Below are 26,036 nucleotides of genomic sequence, written 5' to 3' on the forward strand. Positions count from 1 at the left end.
TCCCAGAATATCACTCAGGCTTGGACATACTGACATACTGTCAGTAGCATGTATCTCTTCTAGCTCCTCCCAGATATTAGTCCCACAGTGCCTACAATCTTACCCCACTTCTATATCCTCAGCTCCATACTCCCATGGCTGCAGCAGGGTGGAAGGGGAAAAAAAAGTGTTGGTATAAACTTGTAATGTTTGCCACCTTGAACACCACCCCACCCCCAGCTGAAAAGTGATTTTCTCAAGTTTAGCATGATGCAGCACTAGTGTCAAATAGAACAAAAACTGGTTAAATCACTGAGCCCTGGCCTAAAAACTTATACTAACTATGATCCATGGTCTCAAATGATGTAGTTCTTCCCACTTAAGCCCTGGTATAGACACTGCTGTGAAGATGGGCACTGACTTAGCTACTGCCTCTCTGGGAGGTGGGGTACCCATGCTGACAGGAGAACCCCAGGGGAGTGGGTAGCATCTTTTGCTATTGGTTGCAGCTGGGTAAGTATTCAAGGTTTGTCTATATGTCATGCACAAGGTCATGAAGGGATGGTCAATGTGTGGTCACCCTGGTAGGCCAGATGCCCCAGCCTAATTTGCTTGTGTATTAGTATACAGTAGAAACTTAGTTATGAACTGACTTTTCAACCACATACTTCACTTGGAACTGGGATGTATGCCATTAGTAAGCCACGGAGACCAGTAATAGAGTATAGGACTGCATTATGTAAACCACTAAAAATACAGAGAAAGCATTTTTCTTATTCATAGTCAAGTGTCAAAGGTGTATTAAGTCATTGTTCAGTTGTAAGCTTTTGAAAACACCACAACATTTTGTTCTGAGCTATGAACAATCTTTCCCAATGTGTTCATAAAGCTAACGTTCTACTGTAGACCAAACTGATTATTAAATACAATAATAAATTTGATATTTAAACTTCATGAAAAGTAAAGCAGGGTGATAAGTGAAAAACAAGGAAAGTATCTGTATCCTGTTACAGTAAACTCTTTCACAACCAGCATTCTATCACCCACAACTCTCAAATAACTGGCATTTTAACCATAAGTAAATTTTAGTTATGTTTTCAAGTAGAGTACAGAAGTAAAGCCCACTATATCATAACAACTTTGCTGCGTGGACCTATCCAGGGTAGTGACATGGTGAGCTTGCTTTCTGTAAGAAGCAATAGCTCGAATACCAACTCATCCTGGCTAAGTGACTGGTCTCCTGGGACTGAGAACAACCTGATGGGGTGTGATTTTTGGTTTAAGTGACTTTTTAATCTCAAAGTCCATCCAGTTTATCTGGGTGGCAAGACAGAATGGAGAGACTAAGGGGACAGTGACTCCATCATAAGACTGGGATATTGACCCAGGAGTTCACATTTGTTACTGTTTTGGTGAAATGTTAGTATAGAACACTCCACGAACTTGGGGTGTCTGCCCTGTTTTCCCACTGTCTGAGCTGAGGTACTCACATTTGGGAGCTAACTCCAGAGAGTTTGATTACATTTGCTGATAGTATCTGACTACTCCACGGGAAAATTAAGAGCTCCCCGCTCCCCCGGCAGTTTTGGGCTTTTTTTTTTTTTTAGGGGCAGGGGAAAGAAGACAGTTTATCAACAAGTTCAGCACTTTCGCCAGCAGCATTCTGCCTCTCATCCATGAGGCATAACGCTGTATGGATGCTCTGGGGGGCCTCTGTCAACAGGCCTGTCTGCTGTGCTTCCGGATGCCTGTTTTGTCAAGAGACCAGCTGGGCAATCCCACCCTGCTGCTCTGTTGACAGAGCGGACCAATCTTCCAATTGGCTTTTTTTCTGTGTGGCTGCACTCCGTCGACGAAGTTTTGTCAGGAAATCTCCTCTGACAGCGACTTCTGTCAACAGACCGCTGTAATGTAACCATAGCCTAAGCGTCTTCAAAAGGAATGAATGTGGCTGCTGGTAATTTTTCAGCTGCTACTTCCCACCTCAACATTTGAGCTCTTCCCTGCAATTATTAGTGCATACAAAAATGCCACACTGTTTGAAGTATCAAAACACGCATATCCACATTAAAACCGAGGCCAGCATACTTCCTAACAAGTTATGTCCTTTTCAGTAGTGTGGTAATTAATTGCCTGGTGTTTCAGTTCTGCAGTTTGAGGAAAAGAACAGCAGATGGCAGTACATCAACATTTTTACAGATAACACTACAGTTTATCAGGCATGTGTCTCTCTCTAGAAGTTTATAATACACAAAAATAGGTAACACGTATCATTAATAGTTTTGTCAAAATACATTAGCCCTAAGTTAATATACTTAGGCTTTGTTTCTTTGGGGTGGGGAAAGATCTTTTAGCAATTAATCTGAAAGAACAGAAACGACATTACAGGTGAAATCCTGGCTCCATTTAAATAAATGGGGTTTGAAGTCAATTATTCTACAGGACCCCGATACTGTGTAAGAGGTGAAACTAAAAGGATGAGACTGTGCAATCCCTTACACTCTAGATATGACTGGAATGCTGAGAATACACAAAGAAAAAAGATCAAAGTCAGCTGGCAACAACTTTGAGACAAGTATACTCCTTCACTAGATGTTTGGATAAATGAAGTAATTCTACCACAGGGCAAACAGAGTAAAATTTTCAAAAATGCCTAAATCAAACTTTCAAAAGTGACAAAGAAACTGCATCTTTGTGCATGGATAAGTGCATTGTGGATATTTGGAATATAAGCAGATCAACCAAGCTAAAAATAAACCCACAAGATCCCAGGTAATGAACTAATTACAGAAAGGTACTATTCACATCCACATTTAAATAGCATAATGACAAACACAGGAATGAATAGTCTCACCTAACTAAAACGGCTAAATTCCAGGAACCACGGCCTCCATGGTATTTTAAGTCCTTAAAACAAAGTTCAAACTGAGTAATTTGCAAGGGCAGAGTTAGGATAAAACCCTTCTCAAAGAATCTGGGATTACTCTCCCTTTGGGAATGTATATCTTTTGTAGACTTCAGTGCATTCCATGAGCAAATTCTGAGAACCCCAGCTTGGAAGTACTTTGCAATAGTTGGAATGCAACTCTCTAACGCCCTTTCAATTTCAGCAAAAACAAAAAAACCACAATGGAAAACGACAAATGCAAATACATGACCTGATTTTTTTTTTTTGCATTTTACATCTTAAAACTAAAGCCATGTGCTTCACATGCTGAGATGAAACAAGGAAGAGACACAAGCTTTCATTCATTCTTTGCCCTAGAAAGAATACTACCATGATTAAGTCATTTCCATGAAACCATAGTTAAACAGGAAGCTTGTCAGAAAGTAGAAGTGGGATTTCCCCAAAGGGAAAAATATAAAATAAAGGGGTGGGGGTTGGTCTCTAAAAAAAAAAAAAAACAAACAACACACCACCAAACCACCCACAATATGTAAGATATTTGAAAACATGGGTACTGGTGACAACAAAATTTAATTGTATTTTCATTATAAAACCTCAGTTTTAGGTGGCAAGCAGCAAAATTGTGGGCGTCGGAGAGAGATGTCCTTTCCTCCCCTTTTAGCAGGAGCCCCTCCTGGTCTTCCTCTCTCCCCCAAATAACATTTTTCAGCCTCCCTAGCTGTCGCCTCCCCTCCAGAAGTGCCTTCTTACCTTCCAAGGCTTTGTTCACAGAACAGAATTTTACCACACTTGAACATGGTCATAAAGAACTGAGATAGTGAACATAAAATGTAATAGGATTTGTCCTTTTATCCATACTGATCACTAAGTTATATGTAGCATTGCCCCAGGTAACTCAATTCTTCACAACCGTATTCTAGCCTGGTAATGTTTTGTAATGCAGAAGGCCCAAAGAGTAGGTCTCCACAGGGGTAAAAACCCACAGCCAGCCCAGTAAACTAAGGTGGTGGAGCTAAGGTTGTGAGGCTATTTTTTTTAAGAGAAAGTTTTGTTGTTGTACTATACATTGGGGTGACACCTGAGCTTTTGAAAAGTCCACATCTGCAGCCTGAGCCCAAACAACTATACAATAGTTTTTAACCTGACAGCCTGAGTTGCATGCACCTAACTCAGCTCAACTGAGTCAACTATGGCTGTGCCATTGGTCTTTTTTTTCCTTTTTTTCCTTTCCCAAAAGGGTTAAAAAGCCGCATGCTCCCTCCATCTTTCTGATCCAGAAACATGCTGGTTCTTTCTCAAACAAAGAATGCCTCTCCTTGATGCTTCGCACATAGATAGAGAAATCAGTCAAGGACAGAGACTGATAGGTAGTAGAGCTGTCAAGAGACAGGAAGGGCAGCAAAAATAGGGCTAAATATAGTGACAACTCATTCTAGGCAAAAATCTTGACCTAAACTGGCAGCCGCCTAACAGCTAGATATTGTCCCTCAAGCACAAATCTTCTTAATGGTTCTCCTCAACCCTTGCTTAGTGTTGGACCCCTAAGAATTAATTATAGCCTCAAAGAGTTAAATTGGTTCTTTGGTTTAACACATTAGGGGTGTAAAAAAAAAAAAAAAAAAACAAGTTTACTAGTTTGGGTCCCTTTTTAGTATTCCAAGAACCCACATACACAATTTAATTTTAAACAGTTACACAAGAAACCAAGCCAAATGAACTAATCAGCTGCTTTTTCTGTTTTAAAGAAAGCTGCGACTGACAGATGCACAATGGCAATCACAAAGTATTTTTACTTTCTTTTTTTAGAAAGAAAGAAAAAGAATGTTAAGACAAAGAATCCGTTAATTAGTAAATGTTTGCTTTGGAGCTTAAAAATAGAATTGTATTGTTATGATGAAAGCTACAGACACGTGAGAATGAATAAATATTCTAGTTTTTTTGGGCTGTGTAACACTGTAAAATAAGGTTACTAAAGTAATTTTTTAATAATTAGCGCTTTCAAGGCCATTTGTATGAAATACCTACCTCGTATTTCAATACTTCATTAAATAAAAAGTTAGAAGAAAACAATGAGCACAAGAAGTGTCCATTCAGATTATTTCTACCCTTTAAAAATGTTGTATATTTAGGATGAAGGCTGAAGTGATCTATTGCAATGACCTCCACCTAGGAATCACTCTCATGCCTCACATCCACAATATGCTGCTGGAGGGACACCACCACCGGTCATCTCACACAATCCATCAGCTCAGTACCTACCCAGGGCATTTAGGGTTCCAGCTTCAGATTGTAGCTGCTCTTCTGCCTACTCAAAAGTGGTTTAATTGAATGGAATAGTTTGCACTCTAATAAAATTGCCAAGGCATTGTAACATTTTATGCAGAAGGAAATATTCTGGGGGCTTTAAGAAGTGAGGATGCTGGATTTTACAAATTTTACAGTAGCTAGGAGTCTGGAGTATCAAGACATATTTTCAGTTTAGGAGCAACACAGAAGCACTGAAGTATTAATACAATATTACAAACTTTCATATATATCTCATTAAATATCCAGTGGATAACATGGAGAATAACTTTTTTGTGTTTTACTTCTATTAACTTGGTAAATACTGTTGGCAGCTTAACTCCTCCCACCCCTTCCCCTCACAGGAGGGGCGAGAATGGTAGTTGGATGAGAAATTTTTTTAGGTTGAAACAGTTAAATCTGCAGCATTTCATGTTCTCGCAGTCAACCATGTCAACATCTGGAGCTGGTTGAGTTTCCCCCCCCCTTGGATTTGTAGCACAGCTCTGGATTTTTCCATCAATTCCCTGCATTCTAAATCTATCAGATACATGTCAAACACACCCAGCAGCCCTTTCCAAACTCTACTACTCAGTGAAAAGATGCCAAACAAGGGTTTTTGGTCTTAGTTTCTTAAATATTTAAACATCAAGGGCCAAATTCTGCTCTTGGACATATATTCTGATTACTGGGGTTACATGCATGTAAGTCAAAGTCTCTGGATTCAGCCCACAGCATAAAGGTCATCATAAGACGTTTGTGTCCACTATGTCTAGAGTTGCAAAATGTTTGCCGTGTTAAAACCCCTCAAAAAAACCCTACTGTTCTGATACTCAGAGGCTGTGTCTACACTACAAAAAGAACTTCAAAGTTGCAGCTTGGAAGTTGAGCATCTACATACACCCTGCTTCAAAGTAGGGAACTACTCCATTCCCAGGAATGGAGTAAGGACTTTGAAGTTGGGCTCCCTATTTCAAAGTAAGGGAAAATGTGTGTAAACACTCTGCTGGCTACTTTGACGTAGTGCCTAACTTAGTGTAGATGCACCCACAGAGTAGCCACGCAAGAGGGAAATTTAAGAATGAATTTGAATGGACACAGTGCCTTGCTTCTGATCATTTAATTTGCCTCTTTTATTACATCCATGTATTGGTTGGACCAGTTTGCCTTTTACACAGGAACTTTTTCTGAACATGTATATAAAGTACGTTGACATTGAATAAAATTGTATTGAACCTAATCTGTTCTTAAAATAAGCATGAAAATTACTGAAGGTCAAAATTCATAGGGATTTGCCGGAAGCAAAAACTCCTGAAGGTCTATCATGTCAAAAAAAAATCAATCATAAAGAGATGCTTACCTTGAAAATACTTATGCTAGGAGAGCTGTTTGAACTTATTAGTTAATTAGACCAAAGAGCTAAACTGTGAACTTCAATTTTCATTATGGAAAAAATTAGAATTAGACTTTGTTTTATAGACTCAAGTACTTTTTTGGAGTCGTTTTGAACTTCAGATTTGAGGGTGTAGCTTCTAACAATAAATCAGATACTCAGTTTGCATTATTAAAATAAGGTAAAGAAAATACTCTAGACATGATTTTTAAGAGCTACATTAAATTTTAAATAAAATAGCTTAATGTACTGCAGTCTGGAGCACTGCTGATTCCTCCTAAGGTATTTTGCAAGTCTTCCCTCTCTTCCTGACCTTCCTCCAATGGCTATATTTACATCTACACCTCAAATTTCAAATACCTTCTTTTATTTAGTTCCTTGACCATTTTACCATTCTATGCCACTCACCTATTTTTGAGCACAGTTTGCTGTGCTTATTAGTAGGGAAGTGTTGTTTTTTTTTTTGGGGGGGGGGGGGGGGGGTAGATAGCAATAATTAGCATTTAAAAGACATTTACATACTGCATTGCACAACGAACACTTGTAATCCATGACCTAGCCAGTGACTTATTTTAAAGAGTTAAATACTAATTCGCAGTTAACTCCACCTTGGAATATCCTAATGTTAAACAGATTGTCAGCCAAACAGTTAAATGTTGTAATCCCAGGCCCCGCCCCGCCCCCCGCCCCTGCTTTTTTTTTTTTTTTTTTTTAAAAAAGAAAATAGGGTAAGAGGGTGGGGAAGAGGTCAGTACATCAGTTGCCATTCTTCATGATTTTGCTTCCCTGCAAAAAAGCAAAAAGCATGGTTCTAAAAAAAGGTAATCACATTAACTTAATTGAAAAGAAAGCACAAGCAGTAATAATATGTAATGGTATTGTCCATCATAAACACCTTATTTTCAGGCATTTATGATACAGCTGTAAAAGTTGCTCCAGGTTGAGGTCTGATTTAGGAAATTCCTGTTATAAAGGTATTATTTTTACCAATCTAACTTTTTTAAAATCCCACACTTTATTTTTGTCAAAAAGTATTTCTAAAACTTGTATTTAAGATGCTTTGATGCTCTAAGTTTTCTAATTTACTTACTGTATTTAGAGATTCTTTGGTAAATCAGTTGGACAACCATTATGCTTTCAATTCAGCCCAGCTACTTTGCATATTAACCAAAACAGCATGCTACAAATCTTAAACTACTCTCCTTGTGCTCATTTTGAAACATTCCTAGTTTTTCCACTCAGAGGGGCAGCCTGTTAATCTGTAGTTTCAAAAACAAGTCCTGCAGCACCTTCATAAATAATTTGTTAGTCTTCAGGTAATGAGCTTTCATGGGCAAAACCCATTTATATTTGAACAAAACTACACAACGCATTCTGGACAAAGAAGAATTAAAAGATAAGTACAGTATTTACTTACTGTTATTAAAGTTTCAGAAACATCCTGATTTATATTAACAATGAATAATTCCAATTCACATTGAGGAAGACAGAAAGTTCTCTTTCTCAGGACATCTTAAGGAGGATAAATTTTAGCATTACTTGCATTTTAAACTTTACTTGCAAACTGCACAGATTTATATTGGCTTACATTATTGACACTAATGAGTATCGGAGGGTAATTGAGTTACTCTGTTTGGGCAAAAACAATGAGAAGTCCTAGGACCTTCTGTGTCAGATGCAGGTAGACAGAGTGGGTCTTCGCCCACAAAAGCTTATGATCCAGTAAATCTGTTAGTCTATAAGGTGCCACAGGACTTCTCATTGGTTTTACACTAATGAGAGCTTACATATTTTGGTTTTTCAAAACACCAAACAAAGCCTGTTGACCTCTACGTTTAAATGGTAACTGGTCCTCTGAGCAAGTTCAAATTCTTGCAAAACAGTTCAGATGCAATCAATCTTTCTACAGTTTACCAAAGTCAGTTGTTAGTTCATTATCTTTTTCTTTCTTTCTTTCATCATTCTTGTGAACCTATAAAAGTTTCCTCAAAAAATACATACATAAATTAACCATTAGTCACTAGCAATAAAAGAGTCCTTTAGGATAGACTTAGCAGGCAATAAGCTCATTAAGTATCTAGTTTAATGAAACCCCCACTGTAAACAACAGCACAAGTAAAGCTCTGGCCACAGAACTTCTTTTCCAATTCTCCCTCCCCCCAGCTGTTACAGACTACATACCATCCTCCTGTGGCTCAAATTCTCCCAGAGGGAGACTTTCAGAGGTTTTGTCCTCAGTAGAAATGCCATACTGTTGATAAAACAATTCAAACGTGAAAAGCTTTGACTCAGGTATTTGATGTACATTTATTAGCTCAAGCAGGAGTGAATGAACATTTGTTCAAACAGTTAAATAGAAAAAAATGAAGCTGGAGAGATCACTACAGAAATTTTTAGTCAACTGAGAGCAAGAGAGCCAAACATTAGTATACAGTAACTACTAAGATTTTTGTTGTTGTTCATACTCTGCTGAACTTCATCAAACTTTACATTTTCACAGGAAAATAGAATTATTGGCACAAGGAACTCTGAGAAAATATTTTCAAAATCCCAGGTTTTACACTGGGGTATTTTTTTTTAAATTAACAAAGCAAAGTGAATGGTGCTAACTTGACTTCCAAACGTTAAATTTAATGGAGTGCATAGAACATCTTATTTTAAAGTCCTTATAGTCTGCCCCTAATTGTATGAATGTGGAACAAATACTAGATGGCATAAAACATGCAAAGTCTGAGCATCTAAGTTTTCCAGGAAACAAATGGCTGAGGAAATACATCAAAAACATCAAACCCTTTCAAAACAGTGTAATGTATAACATGTCTGAGAAACAGATGATATCACAAAATTATCATTCATGATTAAGTGTAAGACAAAATTTTATCAAGTTAAACTTTAAGAATTCATGGTTGCAAAAAGCAGGTTGGAATGCCTTCCAAGAAACAATGAAGTACTTCTTATATACAGTACACACAGAAAAAGTGCAGCTTTTTAAACTCAAGTTTAGAGTGAAACTAATGTACTTTTTTGTAACTACACTAAAATGTAATTTTTGTTTTGCCTTTTTAAATTAAACAGTCAAACAACAAAGAGTCAAGCAAGAAAGATGTATTAATAGTTTTGTAGGGTCTGCTTCATTACCATTTAACTAACTGTAGTCTGAAGGATAATGTAATATTAAAATTTAAAATGTAAAATTATCTCGATTCATTCTTAGCTACAGAATCAAGGCAGTCTTGGGTAAGTTCTTTTGCACTTAATTTGTCAATTAACTATGCTGTTAGTTTATTTTCTGTCATTCCACCATAGTAATAAAAAACCCTTATCTTTTCTGAAATCCAGGAACCCATCAATTGATCGTGCATAACACTATATCACAACGTCCTATTCAAAGTGACAAATTCCAGCGTGTATACTCTAAACTTAGCAATGATTCTTATTCTGATCAAATATATAGGGCAACTTCTTTAAGATGTGACACCCCCCGACCCCTCCCCTGAGCCCTGTGTGTACAGGACCGTCTGCTACACCCCCCTTTGCGTTATCCCTGTAGGCACAATAATTCTGCAGCATAAAATCACCGAGGTGCAACAAAGACAGCAAAAGCCAATAATCACTGCAGTCAATACCTCAATACCTAAGAGTTTTGCAGTACTTCTTCTACCTACCTGTAATCGTTATGGTCCCCAGCATTTTTAAAACAGCTCTTGATGCCAAGAAATTTTCTCCTCAGAGTATTATGCTCTCTTATTTCTGTCCTCTGACGGCTCAGCGTAATCAAGAGTGACACAAGCCAAACAGCCTCTTAGGCTAACAAGAGCACACTGAACCCTTCCTTCCTCTGCTGCCTGCCGAACAAAGCAAACTGAAGTCACGCTGCAGCAGCCACCGCCTCGCTTGTCAGGCTGTCCCTCTGTAGCCCATTCCCTTCTCAGCTGTGTTCCTTTTAGCACTATAAGCGACTGACCGGGGTGGGAGAGAACTCATGTGGTTCATTTTAAGGGAGACCCCGCCCCTTTCCCACTCCGGTCCCTGTTGTTGGCAAGCAGCCCGGCCCCTCGTGGAGACTTGGAAATTGTTCAGATAAAGGCTGCTGAACTACACCTTAACTACAGTATTTTATTCCCAGATTTTACTCCTTTATGTCCCAGAACGATTTAAAAAAAGAGGGAGGGGATTCCAGAAGTTAGGTATGCATTTTGTTTCTACCAGACTAGTCCTCCCTCTGTCCCAAATATCCAGGCTGCCTTTAAAAGGTGGATACTGTTTTGAATTGGGCTGGTTAAGAATGACGTCTCAATTTAAAAAAAAAAAAGGGTGCAAATGTGGGAAAAACATCCCCAAAACGCTGTGGCTGCATCTACACTAGAAGCATCTGTCTATAGAAGTTACTGTCTGAAGAGATGTTCCACCAAAACTTTTGTCAACAGATTGCATCTACGCATAAAAGTGGATTGATCTTTTAATCCTCTCTTTTGACAAATGGGCCCCCAGGAGCATCTACACAGCTTTTTGTTGACAAAATGCATTTTGTGCATAGATGCTCCCTGAATTTTGTCTTCAAGACCCGTCTTGTCTACAAAACTCTCTAGTGTAGACATAGCCATTTCAGGATGGTTCTCTCACTGCAAGCTGCTTGCCTAGATATCTGGGGAAAAAATCGGCTACGAGGGACACATCCACTATAGATTTGCTATAAAGTCTGTTACCTGTTTTCTTAGCAGAAGAAATATATTTTTAAAATCCTTTCCCAAGTATCTTGTGCACAAGTAGTCAGGCCCCTGACCTCTCCCCCTGTCCTGTTTAAAAGCCAAGTGTACCTTGCTGTTAAGTATAGTAAAACAATAGTTTTGTAGTACTGCTGTATCAATGAAACTGTTCCATGACCCCTCCCCATGTGGTTAGAAGTCACCAATGAGACTTGTTACTTGAACATCTATACACAAAACATAAAAATTACCCCAAACAGTGCTGTGAGGAAGGGCAGACTGAGGTTCCCCTTACTCTCTGGGAACTATGTGGGTTCTGGTGATCCACGGAAAACCCAGCCACCCATACAGAAGCCATCTTTCACCACAGTAGCTCTAATCCCAGCAACAAATGTCCTTCCCCTTAACTGCACCCTACCCTCCACCTCCCATTCCACAAACTCCCAGCTGGTCATGGCAGATCCTGAAGATAAAATGGGGTAATAAGAACAGCCTGGGTATATACCTTTCAACCCTTTGAAAGTGTCAAGACCTAAATGTAATCTCCACATGAAAAAAAATCAAGGACAGAAAAGTTAACAAGAACCTTGTAACACCTGTGTAATTTGTTCACTGTAAAGAATCTTCTTTCCTGTAACCTCAGATTCATGGTTCTTTATTTTAAATCATTTCCAACAATAAAAGCTCAGTGGTTTGAGCACTGGCCTGCTAAACTCAGGGTTGTGAGTTCAGTCCCTGAGGGGCCCCTTTAGAGATCTGGGGAAAATAGATTAAAAAAAAATCTGTCAGGGATGGTGATAAGTCTTGCTGTGAGTGTAGGGGACTGGATTCAACCTCTGAAGTTCCCTTCCACTTCTATGAGATAGGTATGTGCAATTTAAAAGCAAAGGGACACCAAATTCAAATTTGTGTGGAATGTAGGGAACTTCAGAGCAAATTGGGACATTCCTCAAACTGAGGGACATTTGAGAGGTATTGCTAAGCCCTTGCCTCCACCCATTCTCTTCACATATGCTGGAGGCCATACAGAGAACCCCCTCTGCATGGGCCAGAGACGGCAGGCATGCTGATGATCAGCATTTCAGAAATGTAGAGTTTTACTTGAGACTCTGGCTTCCCAATAGTTGGCTGTGCAGCGTTTTTGACAGAATGTCATGAGTAGCAATAGTTTCCACTTTGCTTGGGATTAATTTTATTTCCTTTTAGTACTTTTAATAACCCCACTCTCCTGTTCCTCCCCTTCCAAAGAGCAATTCTCTGTTTGTTCTCCTCTTTAATAAAAATTTTATTATCAAGTAGGCTCAATTATATTTCTGTTGGTTTCAGGAGTAGCCTAATCAGGTTCAAATAATGGAGCACCACTAGCACAAGCGGAAGACAAGAAAATAAAAAAGGGCATTTGTAGGATTTATAAGCCAAACTAATAGTTTCATGCAGCCAGTTTCCAGCAAGGAGAAGGCTGACCAGTTTAGCCTCCTATAGCTACCTTCAGTACTGAAAGGAAGTCTGTTCATCATGCATTCTAGTGCCATAAATTTCATATTTTCTAATTGCCTGTTTCTGTGCACCCCCAACTCCAAATGAACTAAAATCAAAATGCTGGTGCTTAGTATCCATAAATGTTCTGCTTCTAGAACCATGAGCCCCAACAGCTGAACGGTTATATGATCTCTGATTTCATTACACCTTATTACAGTTCTAATTTTTAAACCACAACGTACGCTTAAGGTAATTTCCCCCTCCCCCCCATACAAGGTGTAGAGATTATCCACCCTCAAGATGAGCCTATAAATTTAAAAACTAACAGATGTTTTGAAGCATAAATTTTCCTGGGCAAAGACCCGCTTCGTCAGATGCACGAGCGGGTCTTTGCCCATGAAAGCTTATGCTCCAAAATATTTGTTAGTCTATAAAGTGCCACAGGACTTCTTGTTGTTTTTGAAGATACAAACTAACATGGCTACCCTTCTGATACTTATCAATCTAAGTAAGTTCTGACAAGAAACAGCCAGTATTTACCTTCTATGGAAGGTATACAAAATATAGGAGCCAAATGCAACGTGAGCTAGAGAATGGCTGTATTTGAGAGGAAAATATAGGTCTCTACAAATACATAGCTCTCCATCATGGAGCGAGACAAACACTGGTACAACTTTGCATTCTTTACAATCCATTTAATAATTAAAGGAATGCAAGACAGCTGATTGGTTTTGGTGATAATAACTCTTTTATAAAGGAAGGAGAAGTAAAGAGGAGAGCATGTGTACTCCTTGTCAGACAATGGGAAAAAAAACTAGTTGTGAGGTAGTGCTATTAAAATGGTTAAAAGATTATTTAAATTTGTCTTCATGTTTGTGAAGTCATGGAAACAGAGCAGGGCTGACCGTCAGAGAGTACAATTTAGAGATAGTCTACTTTGATCTATTCTCTCAAAAGTAATCAGGGACAAGCTGTGGAATTCATCTGATTAGTTACTGTGTCTGGGTTTACAATGACAAAGAGACTATAAAAGAAGATACCCTCCCCCACAAAAAATAAAATCCAGAATAAAAACAAAGTATCAACATACATTACAAATGACCCCGTTACATTAATTGAACAGGAGCCGTAGTAAATCACTGCAGTTAGAAGATTTTTTTAAAACCATAAACAAAAACACTGTTGAGTTCTTCCCGATCACAGTTTTAAAAATCTCTTTAATCTGGGAATGTTTAAGTAGAATAGTGTTTCTCAACTTGAGGTACACAGGTCTTTCAGGAGTACATTAGTTTACGTAGCTATTTGCCCCAGTGTAGACAAGCCCTTACAGTCCAACAGGGGCACACAGGAGCAATCACCCCCAAGGTGACTCTTTCCTACAGGAGGAAGCCAGTGCTCCTGTTCATTTACAGGATCTGCAGTTGATTTACTAAAAGGCATGATTTTTCACTGGCAGTGAGGCGTTTCTGAGCAACCCTGGAGCAGCACAGGAAGGAGAACTGGTGAGGTTCTCCCCCCACGCCCAAGGAAAGCTGATAAGTAATTCATAAAATAATGTGCAAAGGCACTGAGAAATAGTGATGTTCAAAACCCAGTCAGTCATTTAACCCAGAGGGTAAAGGCACCTGTATAGTACTGGCCATTTTATGTTTCTCAATCCAAAACACAGCTGGGAGGCTTGTTACCTTTATTTTTATAAAAACTGATTAATATAAAACTAAAATCTACTAAAAGTAGGCACACATTTAAAGAAACAGACAAGTGGCAGTGAGAGAGGACGCTCTCTTAAAATCAAAATGGCCAAATATTGTTCTTTTATGGTGCACGAATGCTGCCAGTCCGCCCATAAGGGGGCAGGGTGAGAACCTCACATACACACAGATTTTTTTTTTTTTTTTTATAATTATGTACTTGGGACCTTTACAACTGATCCAAGACTTTTTCATCTCAGAATATATTAGCATCATAAACACCCTTTTTAAAAATCTCAGTATGATCTAATTAAATGAAACTGTTCACTTTACCTGCAGCAGCCTGTGGTGCCCTGAACTGGGGAGGAGGATTGTAGCACGGCGTTGGTGGGGAGACCCACTTCAGCTCCACAGAGCCCAGAGCAGGGCTCGAGTCCGTGGGATGGACCAGAGCCTCAGGAGCTGGAGCTCTGATGAGTCAGTGCCAGAGGCCCCCAGCAGCCAAGTGCTGGAGCTCCACTGCAGCCCTGCAGCAGCATGGCCAGAAGAACAGGGATCCCAGCAATTTGGGATACCTGGAAAAAAGGCAGCAGAATTTGCAGAGCTACATGGAGTGGCTACTCACTTGAGATTAATGGGATGCCTCTTAGGAGGCCAATTCAGCAGTAATTAGCTCTGCTTTGTACACACTGATTCAATTGCAGAATTGAAAGGCAGGGAGTCTTTCGTTTAGGTGGAGTTACTATTCTGCATTAAATGCCCTGTTATTCCTGAATAACAGGCTTAGCTGTGTGGTCACAAGGACTTTTCTTAGGGAAGAAAAACCCCAGTGTAGACAAGCCCTATGGGACCACAGGAAGTTTGGCCACCCATCGATAAATGGTTGTCCAGCTAACTAAAATCATGCTGCATTATGTATGTTCTGGATGAGAGAGTTCCAGATTAGAGAGGTTTGACGTGAGTCTGTGTTATATTTGGCTGGCTCTTTTTGTAACTTTATAACCTATAGGTGGACAGAGGAATAATTCTACCTACCTAGCAAGGGTTTCTCAGGGATGAGGATTACCTACTCTGACAGAAGAATCCCTCTTGTCCAAGGGGGTAACATCCAACGTTCCCTGTAAGATGAGTGCTTGGGCAGGAGAAATTCAGGTGCCGCCCAACTGATTAGCAGAGCACCCTGAGCCAGGTAGCATGTATTTCTATAGTGGTGCACATCCACGCATGCCCTGGTGCATTTAACACATTTTTTTCTGCCCATGGATGGAAGAAATTAGTGGGAATGCTGGTAATGTCTACACTGAGTCACCTGATGACTGTTATAAAAAGAGCAAGCCAAATACAACACAGACTCATGTGAAACAGCCCATTTCAGTAAGCATGTGACATATAGATTTGCCTTTAAAACAACTTCTGTCAGTTTTGTAACAGAGATGGAGACGTGTTAGTCTGTATTCTAACAAACCATACCAGCAGTCATGTAGCACTTTAAAGACTAACAAAATAATTTATTAGGTGATAAGCTTTTGTGGGGCAGACCCACTTCTTCAGATCTGTCAATGTAGGACAACTCCAGAAAATTAGTTATGGAAATTGAGGCACCAAGACTATTGACCACTCTAATATTTAGTACTTTTCATAAAACCTGAGCTTTGAGTCATGTTGATTATCTGAGAATTCCAGCTTTCACTGAAAAATATAAACTATATTTCTAGCCATTGCGGTTGCAGAGATAAGCTAGAAATTACGGCTCAAGTGAACTCTAACAGCTCTAAGTCAAGAAAGCAAATAAAATGAATATCCATAAAAAAATCTCATGATTTTTAAGCTAATGTCAAGACTTTTGTGGCCTAGTTCATTAATTCTGAATACTTTTGAGTTGGCAATACTACTCCTTCCCATGGCCTGTAAAGAGACATAAATCCAGAAAGTTTGCTAGCTATAGAGAAAGATTATGGTGATTGTTAGTAGCAAAAACAATGGTGGGGTGACTGGGGATGTAGATGAAGAAGTACAGTAGACTGAACACCCCCTACACAAATTCCCCTCCTTGCAGGCAAAACCTAAGTATACAGAGAGTGACTCCAGTTGCTGCTAAAGATGTCAGGTCACTAGGGAGCAGGATAGGCTCCACGCCCACCTCCGCATACCAGAGGGAGATGTTGCGCAGATACTATGACTGTACTGTGAGAGCAACAAAGGTTTTTCATTTTCAGTCTTTTGTTCTCGTCTGCATGCTTTTGCACAGGAAGGGAGCAGAAAGGCTTCAGCTTCCAAATGAAAAAAAAAAAAACGTTTGCTAGTCATCCTCACATATCAACTGTGTAAATTGTGCTCTGGCTACAAATGCTTTTAAAAGAGCATTAAAAACAAGTCCTAGTTCTGTGCCAAATTATGCTTAAAGGCAGATATGGTTTTAAGCCCATAGAATAAACTATGCAGATTATCCATATTCAAAATATCATAACCTCTCCTTACACATTTCCACTCCCAAATACCTTACAGCTTGGGAAAGGAAAATATTTAAAAAAACAAAAAGTTTTGAGACCAGAATATTGAATATTTTCTATTTCTTAAAGAAGTCCAACATATCACTATTTCTGGGAAAGTACAATAGACAACCAAATGAAGCCCTCTCCAAAGGACTTCTGGAACCAACAGATGTGCCTGCTATAAAGGCTGTATTCATAGGGTTGCTTGCATTTTGTGGTTACAACTGTCTTGTACCAAACTCTGAAGCTTAGTTTATTTTCTATTGTATATTTAGAATGAGCCTTCTTCCACAGTATAATACATGTTCCAAAGAAAAGCAGTTCCTAATGAACACATGCAATTGGGCTTCAGTTTTGTTTGTTTAAAAAGCAAGGGGGGGAGAGGTGGAGGATTAACTAGTGTTCTCTGTAAGGTGTGTACACATTCAGGGCTGGAAATCTGCCACTGATTATAAATTATCTGATCACTAATCTTACCTCAGCTTTCAGGAGTCAACTCCCCAAATCTCAGCCAGATTTAAATTTGCAATTAAATTAAAGGTGTAATACTGCCTTTCCCTCACCTCCACTGAAGCACCCTGCACTTTTCCAAACAAGGTTCTCCTGAGTTATCAGCCAGAGAAATCAGTATGGACCTCCATTTAAATTAGCAGAGCCTTCCTTTCTCTCACCAGGACCGTGGGTGTATGTCTACACTGTACACACCTTTCAGCTGTTTGCAGTGAATATACATGGCTTGCTCCACTAGAAAGATAAAACTAGCAGTGTAGACATTGAGGGACTGCTTAGGGGAGTAAAGGCACTCCTGAACCCTAAGGATATGTACGCCAATCCACACCCAACATGGTTCTCTACATGCCCAAGCCATGCCTCCCTCAGTGTCTTTCTTGGCTGCAGGGGAAGATTCTTCCAACAGGGAACTGTCCAAACCAGCAACTTCTAACTGGAGAAGTCCTTCCTTGTGGCACAGAAAGGCACCAGAAGTTCCCAGTTACAGAAGTGCTGCTTTTTACTATGGCATGTACCTACACACACCCTACATGCTACCATAAGAGGTGTGAAGAAACATTTTTCAGATGGGCTCTGTCGGGTGTTCACGTGTCTTTGTGCCTTAAAGAAGTCGCCTCATGATAGACTATTTGTGCTGACCCACAGCCCTAAACCAAAAACACTGGTTAATATTGCTGCTGTTCCTCCCCTCCCCGACCCAAAACAAAGGGCTGCACAGAGACTGAGAATCATATAATCATAGAATTCTAGGGCTGGAAGGGACCTCAGGAGGTCATCCAGTCCAGCCCCCTGCCTGAAGCAGGATCAACCCCACCAAAATCATCCCAGCCATGACTACGTCAAGCTGGGACTTAAAAACCTTGCAAAAGTGAAGAGTCCTTTGAAGGAAAATATCTGCTGCTGAAGAAGCAATGAATCACACATTACATTTTTTTCTTTCAACCTTTTGCTTTAGTTTTCCTTTTCAGAACCCACCAGTAAGAGGACAAGGAACCCAGAAAAGCTGGTTCATCACAAGTCAGATATGTGAACAGCAATCCAGTAACTAGAGGAGCAGAGCAAAATAAGAAGGAAACAGCACAGAACCATGGATGACATCTCAGTGGAATTGCAAAAAGAAATGAGAACAATCAGCATATTAAATGGAGATCAGAGAAACTCAAAGAAGATAATGCTGCCCATAAGCAGACTCCTGCATATCCTCAGGTATCTGCTTTGTATGCAGATCTGCAGCTGCGGGTGTGGATACGGATATCCGCAGCTCATTTTTGTAAATGCAGATGCAGATGTGGATGCAAATTTTGTCTCTGTGCAGGTCTCTCCTTGTAAGCCTTCAGGGCTGATACAGAGATAGGATCTCTGAGCCAGAGAAGAAATAGACCTCTGAGCAACAAGGAGAATCATGACACAGAGATAAGGCAATAAATGTTTGTAAGGAGACCAGGAGATTATAGGAGCTGTGTGAGATAGCTCATGCAGACTACATGCCTCAAGTACCTGAGCATGGCCCTCCTCCTACACACAGGCAGATTTACCTACAGTTGCATAACACAGAAGAGTCTCAACACGTTTTGGAGTATCCCATTTGCTCCTCACTGTTCTACAGCTAAACTACAGCTAGAACAAAGAAAACATTCGCCCAAATATAGTGCACAGTGCCTGCCAGTGGATTGCCTCTGCATGTGTTTTGTTTACATCCATTTTGGGGTGGTGCTGGCAGACATGGTTTTTGCAGCCAGGCTGCCTTGTCTGCTGTTAAATAAAGTTGTTTTTCTGTCTATTTGTCATGTTATGCGACAAATTGATGTTGCACAACAATAACAGTGACACTGAGCATAGTCCTGCTGGTAATGATATGGAAACAAAATGAATTTACTAACCTTCAAAATCAAACAGAAAATTAAAGCCTATCATTCTCTAGAGGAGAGTATATTCTAATTATTGTCACCAATCTACTCATTTACATATATACATTTGAATGAGATTGCTCATGAATGAATGTATATTATCCTCCAAAATACTTTGAAACATACAGTGAGTAGCAACTCATGAAAAACAAAACCATCTACACATACAGGTTGAACCTCTCTAGTCTGGCACCCTTCGGACCTGATCAGTGCCAAACCAGAGAATTTGCCAGACCACGAGAAGTCAGTATCATCTAGCAGCATTACCCAACACTTCAACTGCTTACTGGGCTCTTGTAAGACATTTACGGGTAAATTACAGCCAAATAACAGCACAGAACACTGAGAACCAGGACAGGTGGCTGTAAACAAACTTTATGGGACTGTGGGAAAACTTGTTCACACCTATAAGTAGTGGACATCTAGCTAACTAAAATCATGCTGGACCATGGATGTTGCTGGATGAGAGTGCACTAGATTAGAGAAGTTCAACCTGTACTAAGTAAAATATTGAAACTGAAACAGCACATTAAACGTAGTTCAAACCTCACCATACTCCTTGCCAACAACTATCACATCATCGTAATTTCCAAAATAAGTATGTAGACTACCTTTAAATAAGGGTAACATGGCTGGTACTGCCGTTGGGGCATAACAGAACTTTCTTTAGCTGAACAAGACTGTAGAAGACCATTAAGATGCATGGAAATATATATATTTATCATGCCTCTGCACTGACTACGACAGAGCCAGCTGTCAAACACAACAAGCAAAACATGCTCCAGAGGTGCTGGCTTGCACCTTATATCTGATTGGCCAAAGTGGTCAGTATTGTGTGAGGGGTTGTGCACATGGCTCTGATTCTTACTACATTATGGAAGTTGAAACTCTTAATCTCCCAGAATATTTTGCCCAATTTACCTCAATACTTGAGTCAAGAGCTGTTCGGGGTACTGTGGGGCAGGCAACCAGAGGCACAGCAATTGCAAGGATTGATTAGAGTGCTCTTTATAGAAAACCTGCCCCTGAAATATGATACTTGGGGAGTCTGTACAAATTCAATATGTAATAGGATTTCTTAGGTGATGCTCTCAATAGCGTACTCTGAAGTGACAAAACTCCCTGAAAAATACTGGTGATACCCCACCAGAACTCAGTGCTTCATAGGAAATTGCTAGTAGATTCTTACTTCAGCCTCCTAGTTCATCTAGCTATCCTTGATTTCAGCACTCAGCGCTCTGCAACCTGTCCAATCACCATAAACTTTTGCTTACCATCTGTTACAGCTGCTTCTGTCTCCTGTCCATTCAGCTCCCCTGGCTGGAGGTTCAGCTCCACTTGCTCTTCTGCTATACCATTAATGTTGGATATCTCTCCATTCTTCTGTAAAAGCTATATTGGCATCGGTTGGAGTGGAAAATGGGGAGGGGGGGAAAGAGAGGGTAAGAATGAAACACAATTTTAAACTCATGGTATTTCTGTTCTTTCGCGAAGAATAACATTATTCACCACTTCTCCTAGAAATAGTTTCACATTCAAATTCATATATATATATATATATACACACACACACACACACACACACACACACATATATGAACTTGGGGAAATAAAGTACTAGAAAGTTACATAGCACTGTTCTTTTTCAGCGATATTAATATGAACTGTAATAAATCATTAAATCACCAAAGCATCCCTATGAGAGATGTATGTATCCGGGATCATATATCTGTTAGCTTGCTGCAAGGGAATTTGGAGAAGAACCCACCATCTTGCCACAGAATTGTGTGGCAGAACGTAACTTTGCATGTAAGAAAAAATTAGGCATCTAGCACTCCTGAGTGTGACGAAAAACTTCTCAGTGGCTACATCTACAGCTTCAGTCAACAGAAGTTACTATTTGAAGAGATGTTCCAGCAAAACTTCTACTGACAGATCACTTCCACACACAAAAGCAGATCCAGTGGATCTGTGGATTGACAGAAAGTGGTCAGATTGCCTGGCTGCTCTCTCGACAGAACAACCAGCTGGAAGCTGACCAAGCAGGGCTGCCCGGAGAACTGGAAGCCCTGTTGACAGAGGGTCTCCCAGAGCATCTAAACAGCTGTTTAAAGGAATTATTCCTCACCCCAGAGAGGCAGAATGCTGTCGGAGGAAGTGCCAAGTTTTGTCAACAGACTGTGGACAAAACGCATTTTGTGTGTAAATGGTCCATGAGTTTTGTGGACAAAACCCTGTAGTGTAGAAGTAGCCAGTGAGAACTGAATCAGACTGATGCAGTGTTCTTGGTCTACATAAAACACCTGAAACAGTAGCTCAGAACTTTCTGTTGGGAGGGTGGAGGCACGCACCACAGGGACGGTGAAAGAAGAGAGTGTCAGCTCTGAAGACCAATGTTAATTTAAAAGGTCAGTAACATTATCACCGTATCAGCTTTGGTGGAGGGACTAATGCGATGGTGATCTAGGAGTTCAAGCCCTTCCCTCAAGATTTTGTCACATATGACCATCATCAACATAAGAGAAGGGGTTGTATTTGCTTGACAGCGCAAAGAGCCCCAACCAATCCCTGTGCGCTCAAAATGAAAACCACTCTCACACGTCAAGGATTAAATATGCTTGAGCTGTCCCCTGCCAAGATGCCAAAACCAGCTGTTTCTTCCTCTCCTAGACAGCATCAACAATGGAAATTCAACTGGGCAATACAAATAAAGGAGATATATTGACCATTGAAATTTTGGGGGCAGTGTAATATAAATTAAAATAATACAATGTACTTATATTATTTAGCTTTGTGTTTAAATCAGTCAGCTAAACCTTACATCTTTTATATTTATCTGATCCTGTTGCACAAATTTCAGCTTGCACTAGAATTTAGCATTGAGGTATGAGAAACTAAGATTCTCATCTACAGAATTTAGACCCCACGCTGCACAATGATTCAGTTCTTGATTATCTTTCCCATTTTACAGCTGAGCAAATGAGGAAAACTAACCCAAGGCAAGATGCCAACAGAGTCTACACTGCACTTTTTTGGGGGGAAATTTCAACCTCTTCACTGCCGCTGGTGCAGAGGCAGCCCTAAAGGTGGCAGAATATTCATTGCACACCTATTCATTCCACCAACTCACCTGGTTACACTCACAGCTGGTCCAGATGACACTGGTAATAAGAATGCCCAGGTCTACAGAACAATTTTCACTGTTGCTACAGGCTTAAGGTATTTACCTTTACTACTGTAACCAGTGCCACTAAAACCAGCGAGAGTACTCATAGTCAATTAGGCACATGTATTAAAGTGTTGGACACAATTTCCTTCAGATGGGAAGTCATAAGGGAAGACTATGGGTATGTCTTCACTACAGGGAAGATGGACCCTACCACAGGCAATCGTCCAGAGGTCAACTTAGCACACCTAAAGTGGACGCACTAAATTGAACTTATAGGGCGCCCCTGTTGGCCGCGGTATTCCTGCCCCTTTTTAGGAGTAAGGGAAGCCAACAGGAGCAACTAAATGAATGTAAGATCCATTACAAGTAACACTCCAAATTTCTATAGCACAAGAAAAATAAATTTCCAATTTCAACTTATTTAATTTGTGTAGTATTTAGCATATGAAAATGAATGTACAAGCACAAACATTAGCAAGGGAATTTAAGATAATGTTTGCAACTTAATTAATTTTTGGAAATTCACTAAATATCCAGTTGATTATGTCTCCTTAAGAGCTTTGTGTAAGCTCAAAGAAAGCCCCTCTGCCTATCAAGGGGTGTGTGTTTAGTGGCTCCCATGATGGGAGAGGGCACAGAGAAAAAGGATGGGCAGATCTTGTGGGATTTCTAGCCTCTAGGGGACTTCTGGGGTAGGCTTGAGATTCTGCAGCATTCAGCACAGAATTTGGAGCCACAAAATCCCATGGTGCCAAATCCTATAAACAGCCATATGCCATAGGCTCAGAAATACTTTTCTGTTTGCTTGTTTTTCCACTCTCTCTCCTGTGCCCATCCAGATGGGAACTCAGCAAGGCAACCTGTCTGGGCTCTGCCTCTTGCAGCTGTTTGTGAGAAAGCATCTATGTAAACTAATGGGACTGTGCCTGAACTACTTTACTTCGTCATGATTCACTTTTGTGGTGCCCCATGCAAAACTGCTATGGTGTGGGGGCTAGCTTGGGGACCAAGGTAAAGGACGCTTCTCCTCCCCTGTGGGCCACCAAGATTAGGGAGCCTGGGGTGTTAGCCCTGCCTGCCATAGGAACCCCTAAGTCCCATGGTCTGGGCAGATCCCGGATGGGAATTCCTGGCTACCTTGAGCTACGGGCTATGTCCACAAGAGACAGCAGGACTTGAACTAGTGGCAGCAGCTGTTGGTTGTGTGAATGAGCCTGCTTGCCCACTACTTCTGGGGAGGATTTCATCTGGTGGCGATTGTCCTCCTGTGCTAGTCTACTTAGTTCTTACCCTGGTCTCATCACTGTCTTAGGCTGATTGTCTTGAACTGGGTGAGATTGGGTCTGACATTCCCTGGCTTTGTTCAAGATCCTAAAATATCCTCTTTCTAGTTGAACATTTCTGGTTTTGTGGTCTTTCCAGACTCCCCTGTGGGGCACAAGCCATGTTTGCAACCTACAAATAGGCACAACATAGGTTGCTTCTGGAACTTTTGGAAGTGAACATGGAAATTTTCCATCGGGGCCACAGGCAGAATGTTTGGTGTTGATGCTGCTGGTGATGAGATGTGGCCAGCAAAACCTCTTATAATTGGATACTTACTCAGGAATGTCCATTTCTGCTCCAAATATAGAATCAAGGTCATCCTCTCCTATGGCACTTTAGCCCTCCTTCAGACTAAGGATGCTCTTTAGCCAAGAATTTACTTTGCACATAAGCTTCCTTATCATGGTTAGGACCTTAGACTATGGAAGCGGCATCATGTGTCTAGTCCCACCCCAAAGACAGGACATTTCCACTCCTAAACATATTCATTATCTCTGCTCCTCCCCTTGAAGTGCAAGAATCTCTGTCCAAGAGAATGCAGCTTTTTAAATGCTAATATACAAGCTAGAGGAGGACAATCATCTCCAAGTGGAAGCCAAATGACTGCTCCCTCCCCTTGAGGAGCCCCTCCCTGCCCAATGGAAATCAAGACAATGAGGAATGAAAGATGCTTGAAAAGCCTCCTGGGAACCATCCACTGAGCAAACACTGGCAGGAGTGGCGGGAAGGAGCCTTGTGTGTGAGACTATGCAGAACTGATAGGATTGTCAACTCCACCAACCAACATGAGCTGTTTCTCAACAGAGATCTCCCCCTCCAAAGAACCCTTGCTTATAGACTAGAGCCAAAGTGACTCTGCTTGTTAAGTTAGGAGCCACCTCTGCATTAGAATCTCTAACAGAGAGGAAGCCATGCTAGTCTATACACAATCACAACAAAAAGCAGTCAAGTAGCACTTTAAAGACTAGCAAAATAGTTTATTAGGTGAGCTTTCGTGGGACAGAACCACTTCTTCAGACCACAGACAGACCAGAACAGACTCAATATTTAAGGCACAGAGAACCAAAAACAGTAAGCAAGGAGGACAAATCAGAAAAAGATAATCAAGGTGAGCAAATCAGAGAGTGGAGGGGTGGGGGGGAAGGTCAAGAATTAGACTGAGCCAAGTATTAGAATCTCTGCCATTCTGAGGATATGGGTACATGTGGTAGCCCCTAATGGACCTCTGTCCCTCAGAGCTCACAAGACTGTCAGAGCCAGTTGCCAAAGCACAATGCAGCAGCCTTCAGCTTTGCTGCAGTCTTATTTGTTACACAGGAGAATCGGAGGGCATCCCCACTGAGCTCCACATCCTAACTGAACTCACAAGGCAAGACATTGGTGTAGGTGGTATAGGACCAAGTCTGGGTGTTTACCGGTCTTCCTACAGCACAACTACATTAGACATTTGCTAAATTAACTGAACACTCCATTACCAAGGACCTGAATGGCAGAAATGGCTCAACTGTGGAATTCTGTCCTTCCCTGTCCTTGCGTGCCCTCAAGAAGGCATGGGAATGCTGCTCAAGAACTGAATGAGCAGACCTACCCCAGGAATTGAGTCCTACTTGCTCTGTATGGTCAGCTGTGAAATGTGCATTCAATGATCTCAACAGAGATTTCTGTCTCTGGACTCCCTGACAGCAGCTGGAATGCATTTAACTCTACTCTTGCTGGAATGATATAAGGACATCATCAGAATTTACTTTATCTCTTGTCTTTCCCACCATCTGGAAAGTGAGAGCTTAGCTCAGGGGCACAGCAGCCACTCACAAGGAGGGGAAATAATGACTCTACCTACATGGAATCCTTAGTGCGACTAAGGCTCTCTCTTCTGTGTAGAGATGTTTAACACTTAACACCACCAAACAGAAGCATGCATTCAATATTAATTTCACTACCAAGCATGTGCCTGGGCTTAACCAACAGCATAGCCCAGTGGCTCTCAACTGGCGTACCTGTGCCTCTTGCAGTACTCGGAGGTCTTCCAGGGGGTATACATCAACTCTTTTAGCTCTTTGCCTAGTTCTACAATAGACTTACATAAAAAGCATTGTCGAAGTCGGTACAAACAAATTTCATACAAGGACTTGTATCAGAGGGGTAGCCGTGTTAGTCTGTATCTTCAAAAACAACAAGAAGTCCTGTGGCACC

The 26,036-nt window shown here is 40.6% G+C and overlaps 1 protein-coding gene across 4 annotated transcripts in view; it reads right to left on the reverse strand.

Annotated features, from left to right (window-relative positions):
- The window catches only part of AKAP12 (A-kinase anchoring protein 12), a 105,443-nt gene that overhangs the window by 20,308 nt on the left and 59,099 nt on the right, over positions 1-26,036 (reverse strand). For 2 of the 4 annotated variants that reach the window (XM_074990374.1, XM_074990372.1), the window contains exon 2: positions 20,623-20,740. The exons of 1 other annotated variant lie outside the window; for it this stretch is intronic. In XM_074990374.1, coding sequence (XP_074846475.1) covers positions 20,623-20,740 — 118 coding nt within the window. Of the gene's footprint in view, positions 1-10,228; positions 10,463-20,622; positions 20,741-26,036 lie in introns of those variants that run through there. One more of the 4 variants, XM_074990375.1, reaches the window with a different exon arrangement.

The sequence above is a fragment of the Carettochelys insculpta genome, chromosome 3, assembly GCF_033958435.1.
Source record: "Carettochelys insculpta isolate YL-2023 chromosome 3, ASM3395843v1, whole genome shotgun sequence".
In the NCBI taxonomy this organism is placed as follows: domain Eukaryota; kingdom Metazoa; phylum Chordata; order Testudines; family Carettochelyidae; genus Carettochelys; species Carettochelys insculpta.